The following is a 15,430-nucleotide window of genomic DNA, read 5'->3' on the forward strand; positions in this document are numbered from 1 at the left end:
AAAAAAGAAGATGGACGGTTTTTTCTCTCACCATTATATAAGAAATAATTTGTTAAGTACATGGATTAAATATAAGAAGTATGGAGATGAGAGAAGACCGCTATGGATAGTACCGGCGGAAGTAATAAAAATAACAGCTGAGATAGGGGAAGAAAAGTGTTGTCATATAGTCAACTGTTAAAAATACAAAGTGGCAAAATAGAACTGAAAACTGCTGAAGAGTTGAATAATAAATATGATTGGTTTCAAATGCAACAAATAAAGAGCTTGGTGGAGAATGATATTAAAACTGAAGAAATAAGGAAACAAACAGAAATGGAAAAAGTTCTGCTTGGAGACAATGATAAATTAATTTCAAAAGTATATAAATTACTTTTACAATGGTCTACAGAAGATGAAGTAGTAAAATCTCAAATGATTAAACGGGCAATTAATGTAAATAAAGAAATACAGATGGAAATTTGGGGATATTTGTGGAAGAACTCTATGAAACTCTCAACATGCCAGAATATAAAAAAAAATTGTTTTAAGATGATGTACAGATGGTATATAACTCCTAAAAAATTGGCAAAGATGAATAACAAGATGCCAGACAGATATTGGAAAAAGCATGAAGGTTCTTTCTACCATATGTGGTGGACTTATGAAAGAACTAAAATGTTTTGGCAGATGATTCAGCAAGAGATTTCTAAGATTTTGGGATATGAATTTAACAAAGTTGCAGAGACTTTTCTGTTAGGATTACAAATGGAAAAATTTCCAAAAGAAGACAGAACTTTAATCTAGTACTTGCTCTCAGCTGCTAGGACATTGTATGCGCAGTTGTGGAAGCAAGAAAAAATACCAGAGAAATGGGATTGGATTGTTAAAGTTATGACATGGAGTGAAATGGATAAGTTAACAAGAACTTTAAGAGACTATGATTTAGAAGTATTTAAGATGGAGTGGAAGAAGTTCAGAAGATACGTAGAAAAAGAATGGAAAATAAAAGGACATTGGACAATCTTTGATAATGATTAAGTATAAGTGGGGGGAAGATATGAACTTTGGTTCTTATTAATTAGGGTTACCTTTTAAAATGATGTTTTGAATTTAGTACACCGGCGGGGGTCAAGTAAAGGGGGGAGGGGGAGGTAGAAAGTAATATATGGGATTAAAAAAAGTAGTTATTAATGATATAAGAAATTGAATATATTGCCATATGTTTCCAATAAAAATTGTTTGAAACAAATAAATGGAAAAGAAGTGTGATTGTGCCAAGCCATTTCCGGTGTATCCAGTTTCCCCCATCCCAACCCCACTCTGAAGAGCACTCATACACTTCTCTGCTTGAGTGCACACGCCAGGGGGACTTTTTAAAAAAACAACTTTTCACGGCGGGCCCTTGATTGAGGCGCACTACCAGTGTGAATGGCCAACCATGGACTTCTGTTGTGATCTTGCTACTTCAACAGTGGCTGTCTGATTGCCAGGAAATGGATCTAACTCAAGTGGCTTTTTTGGAGCCAAGATATTTCAGTGAGAATTTCCCAGTGTGATCCCAGCCATAGTGAAGCAAATAAATATATCAAACTTGGAGGTTAATGCATAAATGTATCCATTTTAATTATGAAATGTTGAGAGTAATTAACTGAGACCCTGCTGTTACACTCCTTCTATCTCCTCTCAAGCATTAAGGTAACTAACAGCATCCTTTTCTTTAAGGTGGGGTGACTGGTTGTGTAGTGTAATGTCTCCTCTGTCATCAGATCAGAGAAATACATTCCAATTTACCATTCCAAATTACATTCTAATACTGTTCCAAATTACATTAAATTACAATCACTATTCCAATCTACTATACCAAATAAGAAATACATTAAAATAAGGAGGATGTATAGCTCTTCTTGGTGAGAATACAGATGTAAGGAATTAATGGCATTAGCATATTTAGTGAGATAAGAAATCAAAATCCCTGTTAAACCCTGCAGGGTGTGTGTGTATGTGTGTTCCAAGTGTTATAATTCAGCCATATCCCCTTTCACTCTGTTCCTGAACGTTCTTTGCAATAAAACAGCTACTTTGAGGTTACCCACTGAAAGTCCTGGAAGGCTGAAGTGTTCTCCTACAAGTTTTTCAGGCTTGTGGTTCTTAGTGTCAGATTTGTGTCCATTTGTCCTTTGGTGTAGGGAGTCCTGTGGTGCAGAGTGGTAAAGCTGCAGTACTGCAGTCTGAACTCTCTGCTCACAACCTGAGTTTGATCCTGGCGGAAGCTGGGTTCAGATAGCTGGCTCAAGGTTGACTCAGCCTTCCATCCTTCCAAGGCCAGTAAAATGAGTACCCAGCTTGCTGGTGGGAAAGTGTAGATGACTGGGGAAGGCAATGGCAAACCACCCCGTAAAAAGTCTGCCGTGAAAACATCGTGATGCGACGTCACCCCGGAGTCGGAAATGACTGCTGCTTGCACAGGGGATTACCTTTGCCTTTATCCTTTGGTATAGGGTTGACCTGTTTGGCCTATGGAAGGGCATTGTTGGCATTTAATGGCATATACAGTGTTAGAAGATGAGCAAGTGAATGCGCCTGAGATGGTGTAGTTGATGTTGTTAGGCCCTGTAATTGCATTCTCTGGGTGTGTGTGGCAGCAAAGTTGGCATCTGCGTTTGTTGCAAATTCTGGTACTAGTGTCCATGTTCAAGTTAGATGTTGTAGTATTGTGGGTAAGGAATTGTTTTAAATTGGGGCTATGTCTGTGCAAGAAAAGGTTCCCCCCCCCCCGTGCTTGTGAAAGAGAACTGTCATTATTAAGTAGAGGTTGTAAGTAACTGATGATGCATTGAGTCGAGAGCTGTATGTGACTACTAGTGGCGCTCTTTTGGGGCCCATTTCTAACAGGCTTTCTCTGGATATTGTTCTGGTTTTGTTAATCTGTTTCTTGACTTTGTCAGGTAGATATATTAGTTCCAAAACGGGTTGTTGTGGATCCCACAGTCAAGAATCACTGTCTGTAGAATTGGAGCAGATGCAGTTGTAGCATAGAGCCTAGCTGTAGACAATAGAGTTTTTGGTATGTTTAGGATGGTAGATGGATGGATGTAAATATGTTTGTCAATCAGTAGGCTTCTGGTATATGGTGGTGTCTAAGTGTCCATCATATATTTGTACAATGGGGTCTGGAAAATGTATTTCTTGCATAGATTAGTTCATTGTCAGGTTGATGGCGGAGTGAAAGTTGTGGTATAGTGGTTAGAGTGGCTGACTAGGACCTGGAACAACTGGATTTTTTAAAGAAACAATTGTTATGTTAGGGTTTGTAGAATCTTTCGGGCTCAAGTGCCGTGTTCTACTGGAGAAAGTTTTCCTTCCAGACGTTTCGTTCTCAGCTGCGGAGAACATCCTCAGTGGCGTTGCAGCTGGAGCAGGCGCTCTGACCTTCTTGGCTGCTGTGTATTGAGTGGGGCCAGGGCTGCTGGAGAGCTGCTATTTATAGGCTGGAGGGGCTGTGATGAAAGGGCAATTGGTTTGTGGATGTGCCCATTGTTTGGATGTGCCCCACTCAATGCACAGCAGCCAAGAAGGTCAGAGCACCTGCTCCGGCTGCAACGCCACTGAGGATGTTCTCCGCAGCTGAGAACGAAACGTCTGGAAGGAAAACTTTCTCCAGTAGAACACGGCACTTGAGCCCGAAAGATTCTACAAACCCTAATGATGTTACCAGCCGTGAAAACCTGAAATCTTTGATAATTGTTATGTTAACAAATACATAATAGTATCAAATTACAGAGGAAAAAAAGAATAAAGTCATTTAACAAATTTTGTTCTATTATTTCTTTTCCTTTTTGTTATTTCCTCCTTCATCCCTCCCTCCCCCTAACCATAACAAAAATCACAGGAACAGCAAAAGCATAAGCAAATAAGAATAAAAAAAAAACCCAGATTATTTGAGAACATGGGGATGGTTCATATTTTAGTGTCTAATATGTGCAAGGTGTTAACATTGCTTTAGAAGGACAACATAATCTCATATCCACTATGTTTCTTGACAGAGCCTTTATGAACTAAATTGTTATCAGTTTTTATCCAGAATAGAAAACCATTTGCTAACCAAATTTTGGTATGTTAAATAAGGCTCAGCTAAGACTAAACCTGCAGAAATTTTATCCATCATCAACACCCTCCTCAAGATTCAAAGATTGAACCTGGAAGTCCAATTCTATGGGCCCCAAAAGTAGGCACGCCCATCCTCCATTATTTCTAGTGGAAGGAAGGAATTTAAAAGGAATGAGATGGCCAGAACTCCATTCGGAGTTCAGTTGTGCTTGTCACACCCTTGCTCCTGGCTTCACGCCAAAAGTCCCCAGATATTTCCTGAGTCAGGCATGGCAATCCTATCCATATTCCTAAGGAGCAGCACCAGAGAGGCTGGTGGGCTGCAGTGGGAAGGGAGGAACAAGAAAGTTCCCTTCCACTGATGGAAAATTTAGTTGGGGTCCAACCCAGTTTCTGTTGGAGGTAAGGACTATAGCTAAAGGCTTTGTAGAAAAGAGAAAAATAAAGCACTACCAAGCACTGGCACTAAAATGTGAACGAATAAAATACATAAATCCAAAATGCATCCACTCTTCAGCTCACCTACACTGTAGTAAGTATCAGGAACTATGGAGTTTCAAAATCAAATGTTGACATTTATTGACAAGAATGTCTGATTACAGCAGCTGTTTTCTGGGCTGAGAGGCAGTGTTCTGATCTCCTCTGGAGCAATTCTACATGACCCTGGGAGACCCACCCTCCAAGAAACCCACCCTTCATGAGATAATTTTGGGTTTCCATAGCAGCTGGTTAAGATGCTACAGTTATAATGACAGCCATTTTGTTCTGGTGTCATGGGATTTATCATGTGGGGGGCAAGATTATGGGTCCCAGGTCATAGTGCATTGGGCCACTTGTTGTGCACCCCAGATCTAAGGTGTCCCTTAATATAGTATTTGGGAATGAGGGACAGTTATTGGACCAGGCTATTCTCAATATGCTGTCATATGCTTCCTTTCAAATCTTGTTCTTCAGTAGGTCACATGAAGCTTGGTACACATCCCTTTCTGTACCATGCTTTTTCCCCCTGTTCTTCTGTCTGCAGACCCACTGTTTAAGTTTGTTTATTTCAATTGATATCCCGCCCTTCCCACCAAAGTGGCTCAGGGCGGCTCACAACATATAAACTCTAACATAGAATTTTAAATTTAAAATACATCAATTACAACAGTTAAAACAGTAAAATAATAAAACATTTAAACAGCGATCTATCAAAATACTACACTGAACCTTCTATAGAATTTCTAATGCCAGTTTATTATAGGCCAGCCGGAAGAGGGCTGTCTTACAGGCCCTGCGGAACTGGCCAAGGTCCCACTGAATATCTCTTTTCTGCTTTACTACCAGTGTCACCTCAATTTTTAAAAAGGGGCTCAGAGGGAAATGAGCAAATTACAGGCCAATTAGTCTGCAATTTACCTGTTCCAGGTAAATTAATAGAAACTGTTATTAAATTGGATTCATGGAGGAGAAGTCTATCACTGCCTACAAGCCCTGGCAAACAGTGAGAAAAGAGGGGGTGGGGGATATGGGGGGGCAGCTGTCAGCAATGGCATGTCACTTTCAGGAATGCTCCAGAAGTGATGTGACACCTCTCTAGGAATCATCATAAACTCTATGGTAATACCATAGAGATTTTTGGTGATTCCTAGAGAGTACAGTGTCACTTTCAGGTTTCCCCAGAAGTGATGCCATTCCTCTCTAGGAACTGCTGAAGACTGTTTGGATTTACCATACATTTTCCAGTGATTCTTAGAGAGGTGTGATGTTGTTTCTGGGTTTTTAGCAGAAGTGATGTTAAACCATCGTCCTGATGGCCTTTAAAAAAAAATTCTACAGGAGCAGGTCTCAGCAGTGACAGGAAACAACAGATGATCCCCTGCCTGTACCAGGGGGACAGGCAACCCTAAGCCTCCAACTACAGAAGCAGCAGACTTCTGAATACCGGTGCTGGGAGGCAGCAGCAGAGAAGGCCCTTGGCCTTGTTTGGCCTACCATGGCAGCTGGTTGGCCACTGTGTAAAAGAGTATGCTGGACTAGATAGACCACTGCTTTGATCTGGCAGACATTTCTTATGTGCCCTGGTGGCTCCCAAGTTCTGCAAGACATCTTGGACTTTAGTGTTAAGCATGGCTACACTTACTACAAATTAACACAAAATAATCCACAAAAGAGGTGGCATGCCTCAACTAAGCAGCACTGCTCTCAAACATCTAGAACAGACTGCTTTAACTAGCATGACCTCAAACACTGGGAGCCAGTGTGCTATAATAGTACATTCTTGGCTTTGGGTCAGCTTGTTTAAAATCTGTGCTCAGCCAGGAAGTTCACTGTGTAGCCTTGGATAAGCTGCTATTTCGCAGTCAGATCTGTCTCACAGAGCTGGTGTGAAGATAAAATGAGATATCTCAGTATGCACCATCTTGAGCAGAAAGGACAGGATACAAAAGTAATTAGTAGTATTCTATTAACTTCATTGTTATAAAATAATAGAGAAGAAGAAGAAGAAGAAGAAGAAGAAGAAGAAGAAGAAGAAGAAGATGATGATGATGATGATGATGATGATGATGATGATGATGATGATATTGGATTCATATCCCGCCCTCCACTCCGAAGAGTCTCAGAGCGGCTCACAATCTCCTTTACCTTCCTCCCCCACAACAGACACCCTGTGAGGTGGGTGGGGCTGAGAGGGCTCTCACAGCAGCTGCCCTTTCAAGGACAACTCTGCCAGAGCTATGGCTGACCCAAGGCCATTCCAGCAGGTGCAAGTGGAGGAATGGGGAATCAAACCCGGTTCTCCCAGATAAGAGTCCGCACACTTAACCACTACACCAAACTGGCTAGAGAGAAGTGCCAAGGCTGTTGTCATGCATGTTTTCTGTGTAAACAAATCTTATGATGAATATAACATCTAGTGGCCTGAACTGCAGTACTAGGGTTGCCAGGTCCAACTCAGGAAATATCTGGGGATTTTGCGGGTGGAGCCAGGAGGAGGGTTGCGACAAGCATAACTGAACTCCAAAGTGAGTTCTGGCCATCATATTTAAAGGGACAGCGTTTGTTTTCAACGCCTTTCCTCCATTGCAAATAATGGAGGACAGGGGCACCTTCCTTAGGGGCTCATAGAATTGGACCCCCTGGTCCAATATTTTTTAAACTTGAGGTTTGGGTTTTCTTTGAGGAGAGGCACCAGATGCTATGCGGAAAATATGGTGCCTCTACGTAAAAAAACAGTCCCCCCCCCCCAGAGCTGCAGATACCCACAGATCAATTCTCTATTATACCCTATGGTATTATACCCTATGGTCTTCATAGGGTATAATGGAGTGCTCAGCAGACATCCCCACCCCCAGCTTTCTGCTAAGCCTGAAGCGGGGGGAGGGCCTCCAAACCAGGTGATCCCCTGCTCCAGCTGGGGATTGGCAACCCCAGTGCTGATATTTTTGGTACTAGCAAAAATCTTACATTAACTGAGTTATATTTCATTGAAATCAGGGCTGTATCCAGATTATGAACTCAGTTTATATAAGGCAGTCATTCTTATCATGTAGAATTTCTTCAGCGAACCCTACATCAGGATATTCACAGTCCAACGTCATTTAAAAAAATGACTATGGCTGCACCTCCTTTCTTCTTGCTACTTTGGCCTCTGGTGACTTCTGTACATGCACAAAAAAGCCTGGAGGTGGTGCTAAAATGTCACTTTCTAAGCAGGAAATAGGTGATGACTTTTCAGAACTCCATTCCCTACCATAACCTGCTAGCACTGAAATCAGAGGAAAGCAGAAAATAGGAGTGAAGTGTCCATGGTACATACATGGCAAAAGCAGTTAAGCACTTGCATCTAAGCTCTCTGTTAATTCTTTTATCACTTAACTGCAAAACAGATTTTTGCTAAGAAATGTGCACAATCTCTTATTTTACATAATTTTGGCCATAGGAAATCATGTTTTTAAAATATTTGTACATTGCATGAATCTTGTATATTTTCTAACGTTTGGCTGGACTTAAATAAAATCTGTGTGCATGAAGGTGATTAATCAATTTTATTTATTAACATAACTATATCACACTGTTCTGTTTAAAAATAAACTCTCAAGGATTACAGTATTAAAAAGGGTTTAAATAGATAGTTGCTACTGCAAACTTACAAGCATCAAGGACAGAATTAATTTTTAAAGAAAAGCTCTAGAATAAAAATATTTTCAGCTGATGCTGAACAGCCCATAGGGCAGAAGGAAGCAAATCCCAATTATTAAGCGGGGGGGGGGAGGGGTGTGCCACGGAATGCTCATACAGGTTTCCACTGCCATATTCAAAACTAGTTGCACCTTCCAAATTTTTTCAAAGGCAGTTTTACATCCAGTATGTCCTCTCTCTCTCTCGGCTTGACTTCGCGAACGAAGATTTAAGAAGGGTGCAGTAGTTCACGTCTGCTGCAGGCTCGTTGGTGGCTGACAAGACCAATGCGGGACAGGCAGATCCGGCCACAGTGGCTGCAGGGAAAAGTCTGATTTGGGGTTGGTGCTGTAGCAGTGCGATTCTTCCTCAATCTCCTTTTGTCCTCAAGACCAGCTATGCGTGCGTTCTCAAAGGAAGAGACAGCCTGGTGGATGGTGTGCCTCCATGCTTTGCGATCTGAGGCTAGGTCAGACCACTGGTGATAGTTGATGCGACAGGTGCCAAGGGATTTCTTCAAGGAGTCCTTGTACCTCTTCTTTGGTGCCCCTCTCTTTCGATGGCCGGTGGAAAGTTCGCCATACAGAGCAATCTTGGGAAGGCGGTGGTTTTCCATCCTAGAAATATGCCCTGCCCACCGCAGCTGCGTCTTCAACAGCAGTGCTTCGATGCTTGTAACCTCCGTCCTCTTGAGGACTTCAGTGTTGGTCACAAAGTCACTCCAGTGGATGTTGAGGATGGTGCGAAGGCAGCGCTGATGAAAGCGCTCAAGGAGTCGCAGGTGATGACGGTATAAAACCCACGATTCGGAGCCGTAGATGAGGGTTGTCATCACAACCGCTTTGTAAACATTGATCTTTGTGCCTTTTTTCAGATGCTTGTTGCTCCACACTCTTTTGTGTAGTCGGCCAAATGCACGGTTTGCTTTTGCCAGCCTGTTGTCAATCTCCTTGTCGATCTTGGCATCTGAGGAGATGATGCACCCCAGGTAGCTGAACTGCTGGACTGTCTTCAGTACTGATTCACCCACAGTGATGCAGGGAGGGTGATAATCTTCCTGGGGTGCAGGCTGGTGGAGAACTTCTGTCTTCTTCAGACTAACTTCTAGGCCGAATAGCTTGGCAGCCTCTGCAAAGCAGGACGTCATATGCTGCAGAGCTGATACCGAGTGGGAGATGAGTGCAGCATCATCAGCAAATAGTAGCTCTCGGATAAGTTTTTCCATTGTCTTGGAGTGAGCCTTTAGTCGTCTCAGGTTGAACAGGCTGCCATCAGTGCGATAGCAGATGTAGACACCATCGTCATCATCTAGATCTACTGAGGCTCTTTGAAGCATCATGCTAAAGAAGATCGTAAAGAGAGTTGGCGCGATAATGTAGCCTTGCTTTACACCTGTGCCTATTGGGAAGGGCTCCGAGAGGTCATTGCAGTGTCTGACTTGGCCTTGCTGGTCTTCATGCAGCTGGATGATCATGCTGAGGAACCTTGGGGGACATCCTAAACGTTCCAAGATTTGCCACAGGCCTTTCCTGCTAACGGTATCGAAAGCTTTGGTAAGGTCGACAAAAGTCACATATAGACCCTTGTTCTGTTCCCTGCATTTCTCTTGGAGCTGCCTGAGAACAAATACCATGTCGGTGGTGCTCCTGTTAGCTCTGAAGCCGCACTGGCTCTCTGGGAGGAGTTCTTCTGCAAAGGTGGGCACCACTCTGTTCAGGAGTATTCTGGCAAGGATTTTGCCTGCGATGGAGAGCAGGGTTATCCCCCGGTAGTTGGAGCAGTCTGACTTTTCTCCTTTGTTCTTGTGTAGAGTGATGATGATTGCATCGCGAAAGTCCTGTGGTAGTTTGCCTTGTTCCCAACAGGTGACAAGTACTTTGTGAAGTGCGCTATGTAGTACTGTGCCCCCATGCTTCCAGATCTCTGGTGGCATTCCATCAACTCCCACTGCCTTGCCACTTTTCAGTTGCTTGATGGCTTTAACAGTCTCTTCTAGGGTGGGGATCTCATCCAACTCTGTTTTCACTGGTTGAAGTGGGGTGAGGTGGATTGCTGAATCTTGAACTACGCGGTTGGCACTGAAGAGAGCCTGAAAATACTCCGACCACCGGTTCAGTATGGATGCCTTGTCTGTGAGAAGCACTTGGCCGTCTGCACTACGCAAGGGACTCTGAGCCTGATATGATGGGCCATATACTGCCTTCAGGGCTTCGTAGAACCCTCTTAAATCACCAGTGTCTGCACACAGCTGGGTTCTCTCTGCAAGCTTGGTCCACCACTCGTTCTGAATGTCTCAAAGCTTGCGCTGGAGGTTGCTACATGCAGCGCGAAAGATTGCTTTTTTCCCGGGACAGGAGGGCTGAGCAAGATGTGCTTGGTAGGCAGATCTCTTTTTCGCTAGTAATTCTTGGATCTCTTGATTGTTCTCGTCAAACCAGTCCTTGTTCTTCCTTGTGGAGAACCTGAGGACTTCTTCAGAGATCAACAGGATGGTAGTTTTTAGGTGTTCCCAGAGTGCTTCTGGAGAAGGGTCTGTGGGGCAACTGGGGTCCTCAATTCTTGACTGGAGTTTTGCCTGGAAGGCAGCTTTAACTTCGGCTGACTGAAGGCTGCCAACCTGAAGCTTCCTCCGAGGGATACCTCCTCTCCTGGGTGTGGGTTTAAAGTGAAGACGGAGATTGCAGCGTACAAGACGATGATCCTTATGACATTCCGCACTGGGCATTACTCGGGTGTGTAAGACATCTCGAAGGTCTCTCTGACGCACCAGAATGTAGTCGATAAGGTGCTAGTGCTTGGACCGTGGGTGCATCCAGGTTGTCTTCAGGCTGTTCTTCTGCTGAAAGATAGTGTTGGTGATGGTGAGCTGGTGCTCCGTGCAGAATTCTAGCAGGAGGCGCCCGTTATCATTGCAGTTGCCAATGCCGTGTTTGCCAAGTACTCCTTTCCAGGCTTCCGAGTCTTTACCTACTCTGGCATTGAAGTCGCCAAGGATGATCACCTTGTCTTCTGTAGGGGTCTTCCGTACGAGGTTGCGTAGGTCAGCATAGAACTTGTTCTTTTCTGCAGGATCTGCTTGAAGGGTTGGGGCATACACACTGAAGAGTGTTGCATGCTGCTTGTTTTGAAGTGGGAGGCGCATGGACATGATGCGATCTGAATGACCTGTTGGCAGGTTTTTTAGTTTGGAGGCAATGGAGTTCCTGACCATGAAGCCAACGCCAGAAAGGCGGCTCTCAGCCTTTGACTTACCCGACCAGTAGAGGGTATAGCCAGCACCATGTTCTTGAAGACTACCTTCCTCAGGGAAACGGACCTCACTGAGAGCTGCTATGTCAATATTCAACCTGAGAAGTTCGTGGGCAACTAGAGCAGAGCATCGTTCAGGGCGACCACTGTCTACTGTGTCAAGCATGGTTCTGATGTTCCAACACGCAAGCTTAAGTCTTTGCACACTTTGTGAGGCAGGTGCATGCCTTTTCTTTGTTGTTATTTTTTGACCGCAAGTAAGGATGCCCGTTGACCGCGGCTAGCCAACTGGGGTGGGGGAGACGAGCTTTGTTTAGGCCACCTTTTCTAGGCCCCTCTCCATGTGGAGCAAGCAGTGCTGTCCCTAGATAAGGCTGCTTGGTCATTCAGGGTGCTGCCGAAAGATGCTTTCGTCTCCGGGTCAGCATCAGGCGACCAATACCCTGAACCGCCTACATGCAGGATCGGGACTGCGGCTTCCAGTGGCATCTTCCACCTGCCATTTCGCCCCTTGCCCATCGCTGCAGGACTTGGTGTGTTGTGGGTTGTGGATGTGGATATGCCCTTCAGGCCTGCGCAGAGGAATTTTTAGGTGAAGCACAGTGTGCGCAGTACTGGCTCCACCCTTTCACCTTGGGGTCATCTGCCATGGCCCAGTAAGCCGGGACGCCGGCAGCGAGTCCTCCAGGTGGTAGGTGTTACATTAACGAGCTCTATCTGCTCGGGTTTGATGTTAGAGTTTTCCTTCTCTTGGCTGGCGAGGTTGGTGAGCCCAGCCTGCCCATCCGGTTATACCGCCGGACATTCAGTCGCACCATGACGTGGCAAACTTTGTGAGAAACGGGGGGGACCAGCGGGAAGGTGTTGCCACGGATGCAGTAATGCAGGAGAGGCCATTGCAGTGACCATCTGCCAGGCATAGCCGGACAGTGACCATGCGGCGTTCACTACACCGGGAGGAGGGGTGGGCTCCCTCCTGGGTATCCTGCCCCCCCAGGGAAAGTGTATGCGCAATACATAGCCTCAGTATGTCCTGGATGCTACCAAAATGTGTGACTATAACTTTGTCTTTCCCAGAAAAAGCTACTGATTTACCAATGTAAATCAGAAAGACACTCTGTTCACTAGTTCTGTCACCTGGGCATCCATGGTCAATGAGCTGTCCAAGAAAATGATCCTTCAGAGGGAGTATACTCTCACCCTGTGCAAGCTGAACACCTGTTTGGAAGGGTCTGTAGCTCAGTGGTAGAGCATCTGCTTGACATACGGAAGGTCCCAGGTTCAATTCCCAGCATCTCCATTTAAAAGATCTGACAGTAGGTGGTGTGAATTTACCTCTACCTGAGATCTTGGAGAGCTGGTGCCAGTTTGAGTAGACAGTACTGACTTTGATGGATCAAGGGTCTGATTTAGTATAAGACAGTTTTATGTGTTCATAGCATCTGTGATTTATCTAGATTTAGTTTGTTTTTACCCTCATCCAGCCCTTTATAGCTTCCAGACAGACCCACTGCTTTTCTGTACCTTGATACTGGTGACAATTCAACTCAGTCCCTTGGATGAGCAAATGGTAAAAGCCCAGGGAGAAAGTATATCTCTTGTTGACAGAATTTGAACATTCACCCATCTCTTGATGTAGCCAGGTTACAGTCTTTCTATAGTACTTCATATGCTCTGCCATGACAGCTTTGCTCATCTGAGTAGGGCTTTCTGCAGGTGGCAGCCTGCAAATGGGCAAAAACAACAACTGCCTGTACATGTGTATTCTCTGTTGTGGCCCCCACCTTATGGAATGACCTGTCTGATGAGGTTAGGAAGGCTCCCCCTCTCCTGGCTTTTCACAAACTATGTAAAACTGAATTATTCAATAGGGTTTTTCTACACAAATAGTAGGGCTGTGCTGCAAAAAAAATGATTTAGAGAGTCTTGGGTAAAGAGTTAGGGACTATGGTCTATACTACAATGTATATTTGCTGGTCTTAACGGTACTACTGGACTCCAACTCTGTTCTATTGCTTCAGACTAACACAGCTGCCCACGTGGATCTAACTTCCTGTTGTTGTATGTGAGATCCTTTGCTTCAGTTCTGTTTTCAGATTTTTGATTGGTTCCAGATTTCTTCAATGCAAATCCTACTGCACTGTTTATCAAATGTCCCATCCTGTTGATTGTATATATTTACTCTGTGCAATCAGCCTTGGGTTCCAATGAAAAAGGTAGACTATAGATATAAACAAATAAACAGGAAGAGAAAAGGGAGGTTAGTGAATGATCCTAAATAATCTTGGTTAGTGAATGATCCTAAAAATGAGAAGACCTTACATGTATATCTCTTTCACATCATCTCTAACCTATATAGACAACAATTAGTCAGTGCTGTGAAACAGATATTATTTGGAATTAGGGAATGATCTAAAGGCACCTAAGCATCTAAATTCTGCCCTTAAATTGGTTTAAGGCACTTCATAATATTTTACATTAGAATGGTTGTTCCTATGGCTTGTTACAAAAGATTTGATTAATTTAACAGGGATTTGAATTCTAATTAAGTAATGCAGTGTTTCTAGAGTTTGACCATCTTAATTTATTGAAATTTTATTTCCAGTTAAATATGCTTAGGGTGGGGGGGTTTCCCTTTGAGCAATCCCTGACTCATGAAGTTAAAAAGTCCTCTTGTCTCTTGATTCACCTCTTCTCCCTTGATTCAAAGAGTAAGAAAGAGTTCACAGTAACACGTCATTGATCACAATGCTCTGCTTCTAGGCTTTCCCAAAGATTTGTGCATTGGAATTTTGTAATTTAGAGCATACTTTCTTTTGCTTGACACTGTCTTTTGTCTTGTTGCAGGAATGCTAATGATGATCCCAGGAAGCACCATTTCTTTAAGTCCATAAACTTCCGTAGGTTAGAGGCAGGCATTACAGATCCTCCTTTTGTGCCAGATCCATCTGTTGTCTATGCCAAAGATATTACAGACATTGATGACTTCTCTGAAGTTAAGGGAGTTGAGTTTAATGACAAGGACAATCAATTCTTCAAGAAATTTTCCACAGGGGCTGTCTCAATACCTTGGCAGAACGAAGTAATTGAAACAGGACTGTTTGCAGAACTGAATGATCCCAACAGAATGATTGGTGCAGGTGGCAAGTCTGGAGTTTGTTTGTTGTTATAAATATGACATCAGAGATGAGAAGATAGGAATACACCTTCCATTACTTCAAGGAATCACAGATGTTCATCAAGGCTCTCATCAGCACCTTTACGGCAAACTGAATAAGCTCTTCTTGTTTCATCATGCTGATACCTTATTGGAAATTTTTGAAACGAAGAATCAGGATTCTTTTAAGAAGATTTAACGCTCCAGGCTGGCTTTTTGCTAAAATGTGGAAAACAAACAAACAAACAGACAGACATTTGGATTTTAAATGATTTTGCTTAGGACTGCTGCTACTTTGGCAGTGTTCATTGTAAAAAAGACGGTTGGAGTAGAAATGAGACAGTGGTCATGAATTGATTTCAGTTAGGTAAGAAACATAGAAATAGTTATATAAGTTATTCCTTCTTAGGTTTATATAGGATATTACTTTATAGGCTTCTCCATGTATCTGTCACTGGTATAACAGTCTACTCATTTTTGCTACCAATTTCACCTTTCTATCAGGCTTCCTGATAGTATATTTTCATTTTGATGAAAGCTGTAGTTTAAATTAAACTACAAATGAGTCATGCCAGTTTGTAACTGGCCTTTCAGAAGAGAAACAACAGAAAGGCAACAGCAATATTTATTCTGCAAGTAAGGGATTTAAATAAATTATTTTTACAAGTGCTTTTAATGTGGGGAAAATGTGCATACAAGTGTACAGCTTAGGTGCGTACTTTATTGGTTCTTGTAAAGGTTTTACCTCAAAATTATTATTTGGGGGGGGGTATT

General features: G+C 43.3%; 1 protein-coding gene across 1 annotated transcript in view; it reads left to right on the top strand.

Annotated features, from left to right (window-relative positions):
• Positions 1-14,884, top strand: part of GRK7 (G protein-coupled receptor kinase 7) — a 70,280-nt gene extending 55,396 nt beyond the window's left edge. The window contains exon 4 of the mRNA XM_060242263.1: positions 14,347-14,884. Coding sequence (XP_060098246.1) covers positions 14,347-14,671 — 325 coding nt within the window. The 3' untranslated portion in view covers positions 14,672-14,884. The remainder of the gene's footprint in view (positions 1-14,346) is intronic.
• Positions 14,885-15,430: the final 546 nt, after the last annotated feature.

Source organism: Heteronotia binoei, chromosome 6 (assembly GCF_032191835.1).
Source record: "Heteronotia binoei isolate CCM8104 ecotype False Entrance Well chromosome 6, APGP_CSIRO_Hbin_v1, whole genome shotgun sequence".
Classification (NCBI taxonomy): Eukaryota; Metazoa; Chordata; class Lepidosauria; order Squamata; family Gekkonidae; genus Heteronotia; species Heteronotia binoei.